The sequence below is a fragment of the Octopus bimaculoides genome, chromosome 3 (genome assembly GCF_046866305.1).
Source record: "Octopus bimaculoides isolate indiv1 chromosome 3, ASM4686630v1, whole genome shotgun sequence".
NCBI classification, from domain to species: domain Eukaryota; kingdom Metazoa; phylum Mollusca; class Cephalopoda; order Octopoda; family Octopodidae; genus Octopus; species Octopus bimaculoides.
The window spans coordinates 84,218,949-84,241,448 of record NC_142930.1 but is presented as its reverse complement, the minus strand read 5'-3'; the positions used below and the strand labels follow the sequence as shown (position 1 = coordinate 84,241,448).

Here is a 22,500-nt window from a genome sequence, read left to right as displayed (position 1 = left end):
TTCACATTATAGAGGAGGGTTGTAAGAACCACCGCCTTATAAGCTATCAATTTAGTGCGTGTCACAACGAAATACTCGTTTCCACAATTTCCTGAAAGCAGCATGCGCAACATGAATGCGATTTAAATGTTGCTCAAATACAGTGGTGCCTTAATTGGGATTATCAGAACTAATTACTGTCATCAGAGATTAATTAGAATGAGTTATTAATTAAAAGAATTGCAATTTCAACCAACATTCTCAATCCTAACAACTTCATAGTACCAATGCATTTGTTTGGTGTTGTTATTGTTGTTACTGCTGCTGTTGTTTAGCTTCGTGTCATCCTTGTGAGGAATGACATTCTAATTACAATCTCCCATTTGTTGTTTGTTTATCACTACATAGTCTAATATATTCCTCAGTTTTCTAGATTTCAAGGCGTAAATTGAGGGAGATTTGGCTGCTGGTTTTAGCTGGTCAATTGACCATATATATATATATATATATATATATATATATATATATATATATATATATATATATATATAATATTAGGGACAAAATCCAAAATTACAGGTAAAAAACTCAATTAAAATCAATTTATAAAAAATTAAAATTAAATTGAGCCTTATAGATAAAGTATATATAAAATATATAGTTTTAGGGAAAATAACCAATTTTCAAGAACTCATCGATGAAAATCCACTATCACATATAAAAAAATTAATAATTAAAAGCACAATAAATGAGTATAATATAAAGTAAAGTAAATATCATAAGATAAATATAAAAAAAAGATTACACGTGTTTCATAACCAATTTTCAAATAGAAAAGAAATTTAAATCGATTAAAATCAATTGAAATTATCGAAAATAAATTCTATTCAAAAATATAGCTACTCGTCAGATCGTAAGTAGAACAATAATTAGATATATATCTCAACCAACAATAAGTACCAAATGAATTAATATGAAATACTTAATTTTTCTATCTTTATATAATAAGTATTTCATATTAATTCATTTGGTACTTATTGTTGGTTGAGATATATATCTAATTATTGTTCTACTTACGATCTGACGAGTAGCTATATTTTTGAATAGAATTTATTTTCGATAATTTCAATTGATTTTAATCGATTTAAATTTCTTTTCTATTTGAAAATTGGTTATGAAACACGTGTAATCTTTTTATTATATTTATCTTATGATATTTACTGTACTTTATATTATACTCATTTATTGTGCTTTTAATTATTAATTTTTCTATATGTGATAGTGGATTTTCATCGATGAGTTCTTGAAAATTGGTTATTTTCCCTAAAACTATATATTTTATATATATATATATATATATATATATATATATATATATATAAATATATATATATATATATATACATACATACCAAATCGTTGGCCCTCGGATCCATGATCAAAAGACATCTCAGCTATGACCGTCCCTACCATCCGTTTTCTTTTAGTTCCCACTCCTGTGTCTAGGATACTCAATGTGTTGGGCTCGTCACTTTCTTTTACAAGACTGAAAGGATGAAATTTGAGGGAGATTTGGCTCTTGTGTCCAACAAATCAAGCGATATTTTTCAATGTCCAACAAATCAAGCTTTCCTTACATTCCTTAGGAATGAAAACCCAGGTTCGAAATTTCCCCAAGACACCTGATGAAGGCTAGAGGGTATATCAGCCGGAACGTTATGTTAACAACAAACAAGATGAGGACAAATATCCGTCAAACGTAAATAATGTAAATAATGCATTACCTAAATAGTTTTACCAGACCTGATTAATGACATTCCGGCCGTGACCACCCTGTTTCTTTAAGTGTATATCTGACTAAATTATCCAATGTGACCTTACCTATTTTTTTATATATTGTAGAGGAAAATTTAGCAGTTAGAAGGGCTTTTTTTAGTAAATTTGTTTTTTAATAAATTTGTCAGTCACAAATTATTGATATCTTTTATTACACACAAAGCTTTATATAGATTAAGGAAGCGGAAATAGGGTACTTTTTTTATTATCTACTCCAGATGAACACTGATAAAGTAGACATATGACACGTAAATTGTCGGTAGAAAGTTTTTAGGCGATAGTATATGAACTGACGAAAGTCATGTAATGATAAACGCCTCTAACATGAGTTGTGGTCGGCCAAAGCCTGTGAATGAAATTTAGTAGGCGAAAGCTGTGTGGAGGCCCGACAGAGGGACTGTCTCTGTTCTTAGGTGGTAGACTTGATTCGTTGCTGAATTTGACGTCACTACGCAGCCCTTAAGTGCTATTCGAGCCAATTATCCGGTTTGAGGATAACGTCCCCCCACTAGCCTCGACACCCTAAAAAGAGCCATAAGTGCTACGCTTTTCCTGACGAAGTCATAAAGGGTTGAATGATCGTGTACTGACCTAGTCATTGGTTTGTTTATAGTCATAGTTATCTCAAGGAAATTAGTGATTTAAATGAACTAGCATCAACCGAAAATAAAGTTTAGGATGAATAACATAAAGGATATTTGTCGCGGACGGAGGAGGCCTACAGTGGATATATTTGACTTCTCCATATTCTATCCACCCCACAAGTAAGTGGAGAAATATTGTTGACCTCTGTTGGATTTGAAATCAGAACGAGTTGTAATCCATTTCAATTATTTCTTCTGTACCCTACCTCTCTTTCTCTTTTTTCTTTTCGTTTTTCATTATTGCTACTTCATTGGCTCCCTATGAAATAATTTATTTTTCAGATATATTATAAACCTAAATTAAGAATACGACTCGTTGAGAATTTATCTCCATCTTATGAACTGACTATTTCACATCTACCTGATACTTTATTCTCGGTGGTTAATATGAAACATGATTTTTCTTCAGATAAATCTGAGCTGCTTTATTAATAGTTTTCCGAGAGTTAACATATTTTAATGTAGCGAGGTAAAGAGTGTTTAATCAAATAAAACAACACCCAAATAAAAGAGGAATATCATAAGCTTTACTGCATAATTCTAATCGAGAAAGGCTTGGCAGACAACTCTGAAATCCAAATTAATTAAGAATTCAATTATTTAGAAATTGAATTCTGACAGTTAAAATGAACGAAACAATTATTCATAAGGAGTGAAAAGGAAATGATTTTTATACTGTTTCATTTACTTTCCTCTCTAATCCCACGTCACTTAGAAAGAAATGAGCTCTGCTAAGCTATGTATTTGATAGAAAAAACTTTGAGTGATTTACAGAGGCATGTGAGATGCATCTTTAATAAAATTATTATTATTAGTTTAAATGGTGCAACGATTTTTATTTCTTAAATTTTAAGTGTATATTTAGAGATTATATTATATCCTTATACATTATTTACATTTGACGGATATTTGTCCTCATCTTCTTTGATGTTAACACAACGTTTCGGCTGATGTACTCTCCAGCCTTCATCAGGTGTCCTGGGGGATTTTCGAACCTGGGTTCTCATTCCTAAGGTATTTTTCCGATGTTATTACTATTATTATTCAAGTCACTGCTTGGAATCGAACTCGGAATCTTGGGGTTAGTAGCCCGCGCTCTAAACCACTACGCCATATGCCCGTGGGAAATTATGAACTGAATTTTAGGGCTTACAAATCTAATATTTTCCTATCCTTCCTTAATACCGGTTCCCATATACTACTCGTATCTACACTAGGTCTGCTTAGGAGGTTATTGTGTCCTTGCATATGTGCTGCTTCTTTTAGTTTTCGTATTTTCCATTGGTGTTCTCTGTCTATTATTTTAACTTCATCCCACAGGAGGAGGTGGTCTCTGTTTTTCCATACATGATCAGCTATACCCGATTTATCAATATCTCCTCGTGTCACAGCTTTGCGATGTTCCTCTACCCTTATTTTAAGAAGGCGGCATGTTTCGCCTTTGTATAACTTACCACTGTTGCATGGGATGGAGTACACTCAGCCTTTGGTCATATTCTCTTCTATTGGTGGTTTTGCTCGAAGGAGATATTTGCGAAGTGTTGTATTACTCTTGAATACTGTCCTGATGTCATAGGAGCTGCATATCTTTTGTATCTTTTCGGAGAGGCCTTTCACATAGAGTAGACAGACTGTGGTCAGTTTATGGGTTTCATCCTCTCTTATCTTCATAATTGGAGTGGATAGTATGCTTTTAGGGTAGTTGTTGCTTAACAGATTGTTACTTAGCTTGATCATTTCTTCGTGATGTGTATCAGGATCGCTACTTATATTCATAACTCGATGTTTTAGGCACTTAGCAATTCCTCTATTTACACTGAGAATTGAAGTTGAGGTAGCGTCCAGAGAAGGTTGGCTTGCTGTATACGGATGTCCTAGATCCATGCTTGGTTCGTGTTATTACTACATCCAGAAATGCTAGCTGATTGTCTTTTTCCTTTTTCATTGTGAACTGTATGGATGGCTTTATTGTGTTCACATGATCTAACAGTACTTGGACATCTTCCTGGTGGGGCCAGAGTATAAAGGTGTCATCAACATATCACAGCCATAGGGTTGGTTTTAGTGGTGTTGATCCTAAAGCCAAATTCTCAAAGTATTCCATGTATATATTGGCTATTATCGGTGATAATGGCGAACCCATAGCTAAACCTGTCGATATATATCAGTGAAGTAGGTAGTTTCTACACAGAATGTCAACATTTCCATCAAGTTTCCTATTAGTATACTGGTGCGTTCTTTTAGACAGGTGTCTTTCACCAGTTTTTCTTGAATCATTGATAGTGCTTCACCAGTTGGGACTTTGGTGAACAGACTTATCACATCTAGACTCACCATCTGATTGGAGCCAATGGGGGTATCCTTGATCAATTCTGTGAAGTGGATGGAATTCTTCACTTACGATGTTAACTTTCCTGCTAATCGACTGATTATATCCACAAGGAAGCAGCTCTGTAGATGACATGTTGAACCTCTACAGCTCACTATGTACATGTGTGGTAGCTTACTGCAGTGTCGAGTCAGTTGTCTGTACTTCATTGGTATAAAGTAATCCTTGTTCTTGTTCAAGATCTGTGAAACTTCCTCTTTCTTTACTTTGCTGTAGCTACCATCACTTATGAGACTTGCCAATTTTTCAGACAAATATCCGTCAAATGTAAATACTGTAAATAATGTACATAATTCCTCATCTATCAGATATAGAATTGTATTATATCCTTATGTCTTATGGTTTTCTTTATCAGTAGGTATATTATATTTTGTTATTAGTTTGATAAATTCGATGCTTTTATACATACGTTTTTGTTAGTGTGACAGGAATTGTGGTATAATGAATCTACGTAACATTTTGTGTTTTAGAAGTTGTTGAAAGAGCGAATTTGAATGTACCACGGGAAAAATATATTTTGCCTGGTTGAACGAATGTGGGCTCGGAAAGTTTCGACAGTCAAAATGGATGGAAATAATTATTAACAATTACTCAAAGGTTTCTATCAATGTTGAAACATCTGTCACTCTCTGTTCTTCTTTATCTGATTAGACATTGTATTAAGATCATTAGCTCTCACCAACACTGGAGTAATGAACTTGTAGAGAAAAATTAGAAGAATATAATTAAAACTGTTCAATTTAGTTTTGGTGAAAGGGATAATTAATGAAAACGATGACGTTGGTCTGATGATGAAAACGTTATTTTCGGATTGTGATTTTATAAAACATTTTCGAATTCAACGAATATAAAGCAGACATCTAACAAGACTGTGATCAAGGGAATAAGTTTCATTTGTATCCTTAGCATGAGAGCTTCAAACAGTGTTTAGAAAAATAAGTTTTCTTTAACGATTTTACTGAAAGCATTTGAAGAGCGTGGCTTTTATAATTTTCTCTAAAGCCTCATCAGAGATCACAAGTGAATCTCATCTATTAAACTCCATTTGCTGGTGGGATAGAGTAAAGAAAGATAGTGCAGTAGGAAATATTCATTAGTTTTCTATATCAATTTAGATCTCAGAGGAAGCAGCAAAATCGTGACTTTTCATAGAAAGAAGGTATTCAACTATTTTGGTCGCTGGGGATAGAAGCTCGAAGAAGAAAAGTTTGTCTGGACAATGGTGTTGAGCTCCAAGTCACTTCTTGTCTGTTCAATCAGATGTGACCTGGGACAAACAGCAATCAATGGCGTTCCATCTGTGGTAATCTAATTTTTTAAAGCATAGTTTATCTTAGATTACATTTTCAATGCGTTCTTCCTTTTTTATGACTGTAAGATGTGATTTGAATAAACCTGGTTGCTATTTTTAGCATATCGAGCGACCACAGTCAGGATACCTCATTGATCTGGAGAACAGTTTACGAAGACAGCAATTGTCATCTATTTTCAACGATGTTCTTAAAACGGTTACACTAAATGACACATGGTAATCGGTCGATGTAAATAAATCAAAATTTTAAAATTTACCCTTAAAATTTCTAGCATTCAAGAGAGTTCCACCATTTCATTGTTGAACTCCACCACGTTGAAGATTAACTGAGTCACTTGGCTATGGTTATTTCTTTCTTCAGATAAGTTCATCCTTGTGAACATAGGAACTCGAATCAAATATTTCAGATTGAACGAGGGTTCACTATGGAGATGTTTTTCTTTTTTAACTGTAAGTTACAGTGTAACCGATGGTGTAGGTTGTTATCTAACAGTTAAGACTTTAAACTGTTCCCTATTGAGATCTGAACTTATTTCATACTGCAACGATAAATTAAATATTACTTACGTTCTGGGGTTCTAACTGGTTCTGCAAGAAAAAAAAATAACAGATTAAGAATAATATTTAAGTAAGACGAGCAAGCAATTTAGTTTTGAACCTCTAGTGAAACTATTTTACTTCCCGTATGTATTGTGCAAGGAGACGTTTTACTTTTCGCATATGTTGCACATTTGACATTGTAAGGACACCTCTCTAACTGGGTTCGGCGACGTAGCTGTAGACAGGTGTCATACAGAGTTACAGAAAACTGCTGTAAGATGCTCAAGTCTTTATAATAGTAGCTTATAGTGAGCTAAACTGAGCCATTATGGCGTAAGTATCCTTACATGGAACAAACCAGAAGGTCGGCGACACGATTTAAATGTTTGATTCTTTTTATATTTGATATTTCGATTTCATTATAAGTCAAGAGTAAGTGTCTGTCTGCCTGTCTGTCTGTCTGTCTCTTTCTCTCTCTCTCTCTCTCTCTCTCTCTCTCTCTCTCTCTCTCTCTCTCTCTCTCTTCCCTCTGAGTACTAACATTTGAAATTTCAGTTTAAATATATTTTGTCATTCTATTTTCAGTACCAAGTGCTTTCTTTGTCATGCTTGTCTTCTCTGAAGTCTTTATATTCGAGAGTTTACAACACACACACACACACACACACACACACACACACACACACACACAAACAAACAAACAAACAAACAATAAACCTCCTGCGAATTTCTCCCATGTCAAGCACTTTACGTGATTATTTACAAACATTGATAGGTGCTTCGTAGTCCATTCGATACAAAATCGCTCATTTCATTGTTTTTCGGTATCGGTTGATTTTGAATTTAACGCCATGTGACCAACTGGTTTCTTCATCGAAAATGACAGAAATGTGTTCGTTCATCCAGTCCAAGGAGAGATTTCCATCAAACAAATACATAATCACTGGAATACTCTATGAGGTTATAAACTCATATTTTATGTATTATGGTATGTCACATTTTTCTGCCAGTGGTTTTTCCCCCTACTAGGGACTTATGTTACAAAAAATTTTCGTTGAGCCCACACTCGCTCAGATACACACACGAAGACACACGCACATGCGTACTGGAACACACACACACACACGTGTGCACAAAAACACGCACGCACACACACACACACACACACACACACACACACACACACACACACACATATATACATGCATACCCATAGAAACATACTTAAAACGATTAAGCACTGTATGCTCGTAGTGGTTTCACACTGGGACAACAAGGTCAAATTATTCTATTGAATTTGGTATGTCATTGGTATTTACTTTACCAATTCCCGGTAAAGTATAAGCGAAAGTCAGTTCCAACAAGATCTGATATATATACAAGAGTTACAGAATGGAGTAAGTAAGATCAGGGCTACATATATTTCATAGCGGGCGGAACCTCATAAGTAGTGAAAATCCAACCGATTAAAACATATGTAATCCGGATCTTACCTACTGCATTCCGTAACTCTCGTATTCTTATTCGCTCAACCTGCAACCCCGGTCGCCTACCTTGGAATGTAGGAAGAACTTTTTTCAGCTTATCGTTCTTCGATACGAAAAAAACCCACAACCCTCCGTCTCAATAAACCACTATTGTCTCTGAAAGTCGTTTTTTATATATTTACTTCAGATTACTGGAAGCTAACTTTCTTCTTACTCTTCAATCCCTGGATCTTACATTTATACATAAGATTTTTTTTCCTTCGTCTTCCTTTTCTCTTGGACTTTCCTCTGTCTCCTGTTTCAGAAGAGCTTTGCTCGAAACGTAAAACTACCTTTCTTTCCTTGTCTGAGCGTGTGCTAATATTTTGCATGTACCACGTACTCACGTTGTTGTTTTTTTCTTGTGTATATTCTTCGTTTTTTTTTTTGGGGGGGGGGGGTAACTATATATATATATATATATATATATATATATATATATATATATATCAAATGGATGTCTTATAAAACTATTCCTCACGTACAGTAACAGCCATACCAACCAAACACACCACCATCATCAGCTACTCCACGGATATCACTATGGTTTCGACACATGGGCATATATATATATACATATATATATATATATATATATATATATATATATATATATATATATATATATATATATATATATATATATATATGTTTTATGTATGCGTATACGCGCATATATCTATGAATGAATGAATGTATGTTTATGTCAAGCCTCTCTTAGTGCTAGTGATAACATGCATCTCAGTACAACCTGTTGCATCATCGGGTCGTCAGTGACTAAACCGGCAACACTCCCAAACTTGCTTGATACATCCTGCTTGGACATCCTGTGGGACGAAAAAACAAAACCTGTCAAAGGACAGTTAAACTCAAAGTCAACGGTCACCGAATAGCTGGGTGTGAGACACCCCTAGATTTTGTTTAGAATTCTCTCTTGGAGAAAGAATTTCCGAATAACACTCACCTTCTAGATTCCTTGCTGGAGTCCTCGCTCTTGCTTATTTCTGGACTATTTGGCTTTGTAGGTGAGATTCTTAGCGGTGTTATGCAAGCTGTAACTAACTTTAAATTTCAACACTGACATTGCTGACAGCCATCGTATTTAACATCTACCGTAAGATAATTTGTCAGTGATATTCATACTCGTTTACGAGTTGACAGCCACCATGTATATATGCATGCATTAATATATACATGGAGTTGGTTTCTAATAACGATACAAAGCTACATCATTGGAATGTAGATAAGGAAACCAACGTCACACTTTAAACTAGAGAAAAGTTTTGCATTATGTACGTACGTATGCATGTATGTATGTATGTATGTATGTATGTATGTATGTTTGCATGTATGTATTCAAGTATTTGCACGTAAGAAAGCTTCCACATCCAAAATGAAGCATTTAATATGTCAAAAGGTATATTATCTTAATTAACTGGTGGTTAATTTACTGAGTAAATCCTTTTTCCTATCTAGCGAATGTGTGGGTGCCAGCTGATGGACACTCGTACTCATATAAAGGAGTACATGCCTCTTTAGTACATGAAGGTACGATTAATTTTTATTAGGTACGCGTGTACTGTGTTTATGTGCATATTTTCATTCTAAGGTACTCAAATGGAGGATCTTTGGAATGTTTTACAAGTCTTCACTGTACTAGAATTCGATTGGATTTGGACGATGCGAGTCAGTTTGCTTACTTGACCGCTCCCCACCCCCAGAATTCCAACATTTTTGTACAAATCTGTTGTTACAAAACTCAGTGCACCTACAACAATAAACACAGTGAAAATCTATAGATAAATCTATTTCAAGAACTATAAATTTTGCATCAGATCACCATAGATATTCTCTTTTCCTACAACTTTGTAAGAGACAATCATACCGGCTTGTCTATTGACCACTAAAACATTACTTGTATTCCCTGAGCCATAAAATAATATGTGAATAAAAGAATCTATTGTGTTTGTATTGGATTACTATTTTTATTGAAACTTTCCACAAGCATTTTTTATTTTTAAAAGTGTAGATATATTCCGGTTCTGATATGTCTTTGATATGATCTAGGAATGCAGTACATTGGGACTGACCTTATCTCCTCTACCTCCATTCTTCTATCTAACATAAATTTTGTGTCACTGTTGATGTAGACGTTACCACTTGGGCAGATGATGTGTTGATTTCTTTTGCACTTGTAAAGCATAATCGATATTCTTTATCACAATGTGGTATTTGCAAATATCCTAATGGATTATCTCCTGTTCCTTAATAGTGAAGACGAATTCTCAGGGTGAAATGGAATGTATTTATCACAGGTTCAGAAGAGGCTCCTCTTCTTGTTAATGTTGTTGTCAGCCTGCATCTTGCGGGGTGTACATTAATGCTTTAATGTTCTGCTATGATGTGTTTTCTCCCAATACCTGTTCAAGCGGATAAGTCCGGATAACTGTAGGTCATATAAAGCTCTCCACATACTCTCGAGTTTTCATTATTTACCTTGTTATGTACAGATGTGATATACTAAAATTTCTCTTTACTGTCCAGCAGGTGTTGTGTGAGTGTTATGATACGGCACGCATACTGACCTTATACCTCCAAATCCATTCTTCCAACTGACATAGATCCTATCAATGTCATTGTTGATGTGGAAGTTATCATTTGTAACGGCTTTCTTCGTTTTGATATCCAAGTCTCAGATCTCTTCAAGTGTCCATTCAGTATTCTGAATGTTAGTACTAGCATTGGCACCTCTAAAGGATTGCTTAATTCACACTGCTTTGATTTCCTACTTTCTGAAGACTCCTAAAGCTTTACTAAAAGCTTTTCAGCACCATTGTTAGGTAACATTCTTATTAATTCCGTGATACTTGTAACATCCGCATTTAGAGATAATGGAGGCGAACAAACTATTATTATCCTTACTCTTTATGTGGTTTAACAATTTTTTCTCGATTGACAACCATATATGAACGATTATCCTAATCAAAACCCGTTCCTCCTACCAAGAGGCTTTTATTGCTGATGTCATGTTTCAGGGGAGATTTCTGTATAGTACATAGTGCGTAGATCGTTTAACCACATTGTATTGCCTTGATAATATGGCTCTTTATGTTGTAATGTACAGTTTGCGGTTTCATGCAAACTTACAGATAGTCCAACACTATTGTAACATTCTGCGATGTCAAAGTTCGTGATCAAGAACAATTAATTTATCTGCAAGTATCTCAAACCGTTAATTTCCTTAAATGTTTCATTGACAATTTTAAATTCATAGTCAGTGATTGGTGAATTCATTATTCATTCTACATCTAATAATAGTATCCATTTTTCCACATCTTCCCGTAATTCTCAACGAACTGTGATCCATTTAAGTGGTGTGTTATAATTTCAATCGATTTCAGTTTCTCCATTCTGTCGGCAAATGGAAATTGAAATATGATACAGCAACACTGGAAGCTCCAATTTTTGCTGTCTGTTTTTTAGTAACTTTATTGATCAGTAGGTTTCCTATCGACTTGTGTTACTGTCCTTCCATTCTGTTGATAAAAATAATGACGTTTTCCTTAAATCTTGCTCTAAGCTGTGTTTTGAGCTGTTTGTGTCCTTCACTCACTTCTATTTGTTCATCAGTAACTACTGTATGTGCTTGTAATAGTTGAAGTTCTGTTCTATGTTATTGTTGATGATTAGGTCGTGGTTCACGTTTTTAGTAATTTTCTCGAGAGCAGAATTTATTGGAATGTTGATAGTATTATTTACTGTACAATTTTGATGTTTCGCAAAGTAGAGCAGCATACATTTTCTCAATGAACACAACTGGCTGATGATGCAGCTACTACGAACTAACATATAAGAAGTTGAGTCATTAGACATTCTAATAATTTTTCATCACCTTCGTGTAACTTTTCAGTGGAACAGATCTTGGTTTCGTCCAAAACACTTCTAAATTTTCTCTTGGCAATTCGATAACCTATGATAGCTGACCCCCGCTTTCTTGTCATGTCATGGTGTACCTAATTATAATTCAAGTTTTGTTTGCCAGTTTAATTTTGCCGTTTGATTACTGCTACAACATTTTTCTCCGCATTCATCCGCAGAAAATAACTAGCCTTTTCACTAAGTTCGAATTAATGGCAAAGGTTAAGTTTCATTTCGTGTAAAAATAGGTGCCTTATACCAACGTACCTAGTTTCAACGCTATATAAAGGCATGCTGATATGTGTGTGCGCAACACACACACGCACACACACATTATCAGCTAGCTGTCCATAATCAGAAAAAGCACACTCAATAAGTGTAATGGAGCGGTCATATTTCTATGTATTGTCGAACAATTTATTACTGGTTGTGGCATATAACTGGCTAGAATGTTACTATCGGTTTCGTTGCAACTATTGCCTTTGACGATTCTGCAGAACATGGTGATGGGAAGCACATAGCCTCTCATATTGGGGGTATATATGAACCCTGTTTGGCTTGGCGTTGTTAAAAAGAACCTGAATGAAACTGAAATATCATAACACTTACCGAGAAAAAGAGATTGATATTAGACATGGTTGAAGTATGTCAGTTGTGTGTGTGTGTGTGTGTGTGTGTGCATGTCGTTCCCTAGTTCAAAAATGGGCACAACCACGTTGCTAAAATGAATTTCTGCTCATAAAAGCATCACATGAGTCCTTCGCTTTTTTAAATCGGGAAAGCATCCAGATCGTGAGGATCTTTTAGAACTATTTTTCTCTCCTCCAAGTAGGGTTTGTAACGCCTACTTCCATTCAGGTATGGTCCAGTTCCTTCCAGCAACTTCCTGTCTATCTATCTATATATCTATATCTATAATAGAAGACACTTGCCCAAGGTACCACGCAGTGTGACTGAACCCGGAACCATGTGATTGGTAAGCAAGCTACTTACCACACAGCCACTCCTGCGCCTATATATATATATATATATATATATATATATATATATATATATATATATATATATATGCGTGTGTGTGTACTATATGTATGTATACACACACGCATACACACACGCATACACACACGCACACACACATACATACATACATACATACATACATACATACATACATACACACTTTAAATACGTTATTGTGTTCTTTTTACTAAGCTCGTTCGTTGTATTACCGCCGTATCACACTTGCAAACACATTACTAACTATATACCTGTGTGTGTGTGTGCATGTATATGTACAGATATGTATGCATGTGTGTGTGTGTTTGCTTGTGTGTGTGTGTGTATGTGTTTGCGTGTGTGAGTGCGTGTGTGTGTGTGCGTGTGTGTGTGTATGTGTGTGTATTTATAGTCATCATTCATCATATCATGGATATGGTCTCAACCACATACGCGCATGCATATATATATGTATGAATGCAAAATATATTCAGCTATTATCTTATACTAATGCATTTCGTTATTATTTGTTTGTTTTGTGCTATTTTCTTCATATTTCTCATTTATCATTACTTTCCAGAACTTCCCACTTTGTTGCAAAATAATGCTTTAAATAAAATGGAGTATTTCTTTCCCCCTCCCCCTTAAGCAATATCGTTGTTGTGTTCATCAAATTTCATTAACCTACAACAAAATAGCTGTACCTGTCCCTCCTATGCGTGTATGCATGTGTGTGTGTGTGTGTGCGTGTGTGTGTATGTGTGTGTGTGTGTGTGTGTGAGTGTGTAAATGTGCATATAAAAAATTGTTAACAAAATTGTAAACAGTTATATTAAATTACCCGTATGCAACTGGAAGCGGTATATAATTGGACATTTAAAAGCAAGCTTGATAGTTCTTATACGAAATACTTACCATGATGATATGAAAGTTTTAAATTTTCAGCAAACTTCGAAGTACATTTACAAAATAAAGTATACCTGAATAAAGAAAATTATTGATATTGTGGTAAAATACAAAATATATTGTCTTGAGTTTAAAAAAAAAAAATAGACATGCTGTTTTTTTTTCTGAAATAGCATTTCGGTTTATTCTGCATCAAAAAATATATTTATGCATACTACTCATATACATACATACATACATACATACATACATACATACATGTATGTGTGAATGTATGTATGTATGTATGTATGTATGTATGTATGTATGTTTCTCATCTTCTTTTTTTTTAAATCTTCCTGTAAGGAAGGAGCCGGTTTCTAAAAAAGACACAAAGCTCTATCTTTAGAAAGTAGATAAGAAAAACAAATTCACATTTTGAACTTGAGAAAAGTTTTGCTTATTCTTTTCTGTTCCGCTTGCAGTTCTTTCTTGTAAAGTGTGTTTTCTGAAAACCCTTGCTTATCTAGATTGTGATGTATGTGCACCACTTATTAACTTGTATAAATATGGATTTTCGTAATAGTTGTTCGTAGTTATCCATTTTCTCTTCGATTTTCGAAGAGATATTCACATCAGCAGGACAACTGATCTCTATGACGATACTTGTCTGTTCCAAACAACAACATCCGGTCTGTTATGCTTGCACTTGGTCGAAGGTTTAATGGGAATGTTGCACCAATATTCTTTGTGTTGATGTTACTGTATGTATTTAATAAAGTAGGTTTCTCTATATTTATTCCAAGACAGTTTTTTTCTTCGGATGGCACTGTATATTGTTTTAGCATTGGAAAGTAGTACCTGAATTATATTTTTAGGTAGTTGCTGAAAACATCTGCAATGTCTTTCACAGAAATATGACATAATCAACATTTTCAGTCGCACACTGGGACTCTATGGACTTCACTATCGCTTTTGTTTATTAAGTATTTCAGCAATCTTGTGTTCTTGGATTACAAATGCATAGCCTTCGAAGCGTAATATGATGTAGAGCCACAAATCCAAAAGCGGCTACACTTACTGTCTTCGGGAAACTTATCCCTGCAAAGTAATTTTTGGTATGCTGAGCGTTTCACAGATCTTCTTTGATGTATGTTAGTTCAGGTGTTTTGGGGTTGTGTAAGAGGGTACTTTTGAGGACTTCACCGCCAACTCGTATGAAATTGTCCCCATCGCTTCTCAACATTAAGTTTATCTATTCATTTTGGCAGCAATTGTTTAATAGGTGCTGTCTAAAAGATAATGATACTTTCAAAGGCTGTCTGCACTGTTCTGAAGCCTCAATCTCTTTCATCTCTTCTTATGTAGACCCTGTCGATATCACTGTTTCTGTGGAAGTTTTCAGTTGATATCAAAATCTTGCAGGTTTTAATATCTGAGTGGATTTCCTCTACAGACCAGTTAAATACCCAAATGTTGGTATCGGCACTGGTACTGCAAATGCACTATGTTAAATTGTCGCGTTGTAAGATGAGAGCTCCGACTGCTCTATTTTACTAAGTTTAGTATAATATCCTCGGGTCACTCATCTTTATTCACAGCTTCTTCATATGATATATTTTCATCAATGCTTGAGCATTTGTAGCATTCTTTTTGTGAAATGGAATTAAAAGAGCGCCATTCTGGGTTTGGGGGATGATTTTCAAAAATCAAATATTAATATTTCTTTTGGCTGAATTCCATTTTTATTTGAGTTGAAAATATTGTTAACTCCAGCTGTTTTTTTGGGGGGGTTGGGTGGGGTGGGAAGGGCATTGTTTACATTTTTAACTTAGATTTTCAGATCATCACAAAGAAATTATGGGTTACATTGGTATCTCTAGCAGTTGCAGATCCTAATACGCAGCTATTGGATTTCTGTTGAAGAAATGATAATGAATTTAATGCCAAAATAACATAATTGAAGAAATAACATCTCCTTCAGATATTCTGTTTCAAATATTTATAACATCGGAAGCGATCATTCCGCTTTCAGTTGTAAGAGCGAGGATTGTTGCCTAGGTCTTTGGGAGCTCTTCAATGGCAGCAAGTAAGGTAGCAGATATTTTTGCCAAGTGTAGAAACTTCAGTAGCCATAAGCGGGGAATTGAGACAAATGATTTATTCTAATCCAGCTATATTGTCACAAGGTTTCTACTGTTTTCTTACTTCAGACAATACAGCTTTGTTTATCAGAAGTTGTTTGGCACATCCTTACACACTCTACACTTTTAGTGTCTCCTTATCAGTCACTCTGTTGTTGGACTCAAAACGAACCAGGAGGAATAGGTTTAGACAGCTTGTGTACAGTTTGTACATAATGTTTTGGACAGTAACTGGTCTATAGGTGGTTTCATTCTTGGCCACAAGATTCGTCCGTGCTATTTCAAGCCAATTTGGTATATCAATCTGGCCTTCCCTAGTCCTTTAGAATATATATATATTAATGGTTCTCTGTAGAAAGTTAGCCTCTTATATCAATATCCAACTATTAGGTCTCTTCCAAGTGTCATCCCATTACGCAATTTGCCTACAGATAAAATGAAAGTTTCGGAGTCAGTTGTGTATATGAGTATTAGGATTGAAACCTCCCTTTTCATTCCAGAATAATTCAAGATCTTTTTGAGAGAGGCATTTCTTAATGGTAATGTTTTCCTTCCTCATCTTCTTGTATGATGCCTATAAGTTAGCAGCAAACTTACATTGGCTCGCTCAAAATTTTCCCACGACTACGAAGCTCGTGTTTGTGTGTATGAATTCATGTATGCATGTCTATCAGGTGCAGGCATGTTCTTTCTAACCACATGGTTCCGGATTCAGTCCCTCTGCGTGGTAACTTGAGTGAACAACTTCTATGGCCCCAGGCCCACCAAAGCCTTGTGAGTGGGCTTGGTAGATATAAACACGTCATATATATATGTGTGTGTGTGTGTGTGTGTGTGTGTGGTTGTGTGTGTGTGTGTGTGTGTGTGTGTGTGTGTGTGTGTGTATACATACATACATATATGTATGTATGTCTCTTCTATTTTTTTAATTATTATAAACCTTCCACTGAGGAAAGAGCCGGTTTCCATGTATGTATGTATGTATGTATGTATGTATGTATGTGGGGCAGTATGTACACAATATGCATATATAGACGTACATATACAGAAAAATATATGGGCATTCATACATGTAGGAATTTATAAAATTATAAGATTAGATATACAGGCCTCTCGGTTGCATTTATATTCTGTCACTGTTATCCTCCTCCACTCCCTTCGTACTTATAGCCCTGTAACCTTCTTATCCTTGGTCATGGTATTAACCACTTTTTGGAATATTAATCATCCATTTATCTTAATGATTATCATTTTAATTTTTAGGTTTCTTGTACAACTATTTATTGATTCAGTATATTACAATAATTTTGTAATTTTACTATTATTTTATTCTACTATATTATCATATTATATCATTGTATTATATTTTGACTATGATTTGACTTGGTATTTTAAGGGACGTTAATCAGCGCTCTTACGCTTTGATACTTCGTTTTTACTCCTATCTTTTTATTTTTCTGTATTTCTATTCTTCGTAATCCTTATACATTTTCTATCTCCTTCTTCCAATTTTTCTCTCTCTCATTCTCTCCTTTCTCCCTCTCTCTCTTATCATCTTTGTCTCTTTGATGTTACTCTTGGGAAACAAAGTCCCACTAACTAATGCCTCTTTGTGAATACCATTGTGTTTATCGCTATCCGAATTTGAATCTTCCTCGCTGCTCAGACAAACCATTGCACTCTCCAGCTTAAGCTATTTGACTTTGGCGTCACAATCGATTTTATCTAATAATATACGTGCCTTTCTTTATAATAAATTTCCCCGCTCTGATTGCATTTATAACCGTATTTATAAGCGTATTACATCGTTCGAAGGTCTTGATCAAATGACGGGATTATGTTTCATTTAATCTTGCATGAAGTTTTATAATCATTGCTTGTATTTGTTCCAGCATATTTAATGATATATCTACTGCTATTGAAACGATCGTAATTGGATAATAAATATGATACCAATATTTTCATTTCATATATAAATATGTATATATATATATATATATATATACATACATACATAAAAAGACATGTTTTACACACGCGCGCGCAAAGTGAAACTTGAAATTTAAAATGCACGACTAATATATATTTAGAATTCCATGCATATTCTGTTCGTATTATTGTACCCACATCATTGAATCCGGAGTTTAGGTACATCAAAGAATACAAGCCTAGCCCTATCTTATAAACAGTCTCTCATATTTTGTTTTATATATATGTGTGTATGTGTGTGTGAGTGCGTTCATGTGTGTGCGCGCACGCGCGTGATTATGTATGTATGTTTGCGTGCGTGTGTGTATATAAATATATTTTCTTTCTTTTTTCATTTGTTTCAGTCATTTGACTGCGACCATGCTGGAGCACCGCCTTTAGCCAAACAAATCGACCCAGGGACTTAATCTTTGTAAGCCTAGTACTTATTCTATCTCTTTTGCCGAACCGCTAGGTTACGGGGACATAAGCACACCAATATCGGTTGTCAGGCGATGGTACGGGGACAAACACAGACAGACAGGCACACACACACACATATATATATACATACATATATGTATATATGTATGTATGTAAGTATGTATGTATGCATGTATACACACACACACACACACACACATACATATATATATATATATATATATATATATATATATATATATATATATATATATAGGTGAGAAAGTTGGTATGTGAAAGCACGTGGTTGGATGTATAAAAGATAATAAGAGTGAAAAAACTACAGAAGGCTTGTGTTACATGGTTAAAGTATATATTTAAATTATGTCAGAAAAATGTTAGAAAAATGTTAGAAAATCTTTTTGGTATATAAACAATACAATGTTTATATACCAAAAAGATTTTATAACATTTTTATAACATTTTTCTGACATAATTTAAATATATACTTTAACCATGTAACACAAGCCTTCTGTAGTTTTTTCACTTTTATTATCTTTTATATATATATATATATATATATATATATATATATATATATATATATATATATATATATATATATACGACGAGCTTCTTTCAGTTGCCGTCTACCAAATCCACTCACAAGGCTTAGAAGACACTTGTCCAGAGTGCCACGCAGTGGGACTGAACCCTGGACCATGTGATCGAGAAGCAAGCTACTTATCACACACACACACACACACACACACACACACACACACACACACATATATATATATATATATATATATACATATATATTCATAAAATTGATGATGACCGATTAGATTATGTAATGGTAGCAAGGTTAGTAACAGAACAGTTCATACAGCGATTACAACCGCAATCGATAGAAGAGTATGTATCGATGCATTAACTATTAAAGTATTCTTTTGTATGTAAACATGACAATTTATTTGTGGCAGTAGAAATATATTCATATCTTTCAGTGAGTGACGGAAATCTTATGATACAGAAATGACATTAAGTTTATTTTTATTTTCAATATTGTCACTCTATTCATGATTTTAGCAACAATATACGATGTCTGCCAATACTAATGGCACCAAGCTCGTGCAAATTGTGAAAACATAGTCTCTATCAACAGTGATTGTGCTACGCTTAGCTTCAATGATATGTTATATTTTTAGATGAATCATGACACTTTGTCTAACTTGTAAGGCTAGAGGTGGCGTGACATGTCAAAACAAACACACAGGTAGAAATGCCAGTTTGTGTCAACAAACGAATCGCATATTCTGGATAGCAAACATTATTTTAAAAATTCTGTTACAGCACACTAGTCGCTCGATCTTATTAGATTTCCTCGGTAGAGAGCTTTATTAGGTCTCGCTCTTTTAAGAGTTCAGTGTTATTTAGACTAAACTCAAATAGTCTTTATCAGTAATGCTAGACAAAGCTGACTTGAGAGAAAGGATGCTACGACTTTATTCTCCTCACTTTTCTCTTCTCCCCGTTTTCTTTCGCTAACTCTTTCTCTCTCTCACAGTCATAGATTCATTGCTTTACTAAATTTATCATACTGCCATCGTTGTTTCAAATTATTTATATACAAATAATATACATACAAAAACACACGCACGCATATGTATATATATATATATATATATATATATATATATATATATATATATATATATATATATATATGTATATATATATATATATCTTATTATATGTATTTATTTTCTCTTAGTTAATAATTAACTCGGACAAAATAAATTGGTTAATAGATACCAGGGTAGCAAAGATCACAAAATGACTGTGGTGTAACTCCTGTTTATGAGGTAGAAACTCCTTGTAATTTTGGGTACTTGAGTAAATATATAAATTTAGTATGTTGGAAATAAAGTATTCAGTTAAGATATGCGTTTTACTCCATTTACTAAATTTATATATACACGCATATATTTATACATACATACATATGTATATGCATATATCTATAAAAACACACACACACGTGTAAAACGAAAATGAACAAAGAAATGTTACTAAGCGTGGGCCAGTAGCAGGTATTTGAGAAGCAAAAACAAATAAAAGTATATTAAATGTTATAAAAAATGAATTTTTGTTTCATAAAAATTCTCTCCGCTTCCAGAGGGAGTAGATTAATCACTTAGTGGAAATTACCATCAACTGCTAATGTGAAGGAACGATAACCTCAAGAATTACTCCAAAATCGACATGCCATTAGAGAAAAGACGACTCAGTTCTCCGAAGAGAAGAGGGTAGATCTGGACACAGTGGTTGGGAAGCAAGCTTCTAAACTCAATAGCCAGCATTAGCACAGTAGTCGCCTTACCTCACCTCTAGCAGGACGAAACAACGAGACACTTGCACTTATAAACATACATATACATACATATATACACATAAACACACACACACACGCACATACACACATATGCTCACACGCACGCACACATATGATACATTTCTATATATAAGAATTATTTAAATCCATATATTAAAGTTACATCTCATTAAGGATAATCCTTAACTATTGTCTCAATACCAATTTAATCGTTATGAGAAGCAGTTATCTCGACTGGAAGAACGTCGAATATGAATTATTGCCGATTTTTATCTCTATCTATAGCAAAGTCTTTGCTCCATGTGCTGATATATTTTTATGATGTGATCTTTATATCTTCAATATTGAGAATCTCAAATGTCGGGAGAATGTTGTCTTACAACCAAATAGACCCTATTACAGCTGTCGTGTGGAGGCGCAATGGCCCGGTGGTTAGAGCAGCGGACTCGCGGTCATAGGATCGCGGTTTCGATTCCCAGACCGGGCGTTGTGAGTGTTTATTGAGCGAAAACACCTAAAAGCTCCACGAGGCTCCGGCAAGGGGTGGTGGCGAACCCTGCTGTACTCTTTCACCACAACTTTCTCTCACTCTTACTTCCTGTTTCTGTTGTTCCTATAATTCAAAGGGGCAGCCTTGTCACACTGTGTCACGCTGAATATCCCCGAGAACTACGTTAAGGGTACACGTGTCTGTGGAGTGCTCAGCCACTTGCACGTTAATTTCACGAGCAGGCTGTTCCGTTGGTCGGATCAACTGGAACCACAACGTCGTAAGCGACGGAGTGCCAACTAACTAACAGCTGTCGTAAAAAATAAATCATTTCTATAAAGCTGTGTATTTCGTACAAAGACATTGCTCCATACATATTCTTCCATGAGTAAACTTGAATACTGCTATTTAATCTGACTTTGCCCTAGATTCACAAGAAGACTCAATATTCGAATTCCCATTTTCCCATAATTTGATTTCAGCTAACACGCTGTAATACACAACTTCCCTTCATTGTCATGAGGTTTAAACGTTGTAACGAATTAGAAAGTTATAAAAGGTTATTGTTCATGCGTAGAGGTAATTAAAGGCTGTTATCTTCATAGATATCTTCATATAGCGATTTCTGTTCTTTCTTTTTAAAAAAAAAAATTTTTTGCGTTTCTTGGTTATGTGGCAGAGTGAGGGCGACTAATGGATGATATCATCACTATACGACGATGTTTGGTTGTTGGAAGAGTTTCAAGGAGAGAGAGAGAGAGAGAGAGAGAGAGAGAGAGAGAAAGAGAGGGCAAGTAGATTTTTTATATAAGAACTTAATAGTCTAACGGAATATATGGCTTAGTGGTTAAGATATTAAGCTCACGACCGTAAGCTCGTGAGTTCGATTCCCGGCCACGCGTTGTGTCCTCGAGCAAAACACTTTATTTCTCGTTGCTCCAGTCTACTCAGCTGGCAAAAATGAGTAATACCTGTATTTCAAAAGGGCCGACCTTGTCACACTGTGTTACAGTGAATCGCCTTGTGAACTACGTTAAGGGTATGCG

General features: G+C 34.8%; 1 protein-coding gene across 7 annotated transcripts in view; it reads left to right on the top strand.

Annotated features, from left to right (window-relative positions):
• LOC106873001 (uncharacterized) overlaps window positions 1–22,500 on the top strand; it is a 74,534-nt gene that overhangs the window by 33,704 nt on the left and 18,330 nt on the right. For 4 of the 7 annotated variants that reach the window (XM_052966257.2, XM_052966254.2, XM_052966255.2 and 1 more), the window contains exon 3: window positions 18,506–18,573. The exons of the other annotated variants lie outside the window; for them this stretch is intronic. In XM_052966257.2, the coding sequence (XP_052822217.1) occupies window positions 18,506–18,542 (37 nt within the window). In that variant the 3' untranslated portion in view covers window positions 18,543–18,573. The remainder of the gene's footprint in view (window positions 1–18,505; window positions 18,574–22,500) is intronic. 7 annotated transcript variants of the gene reach the window in all.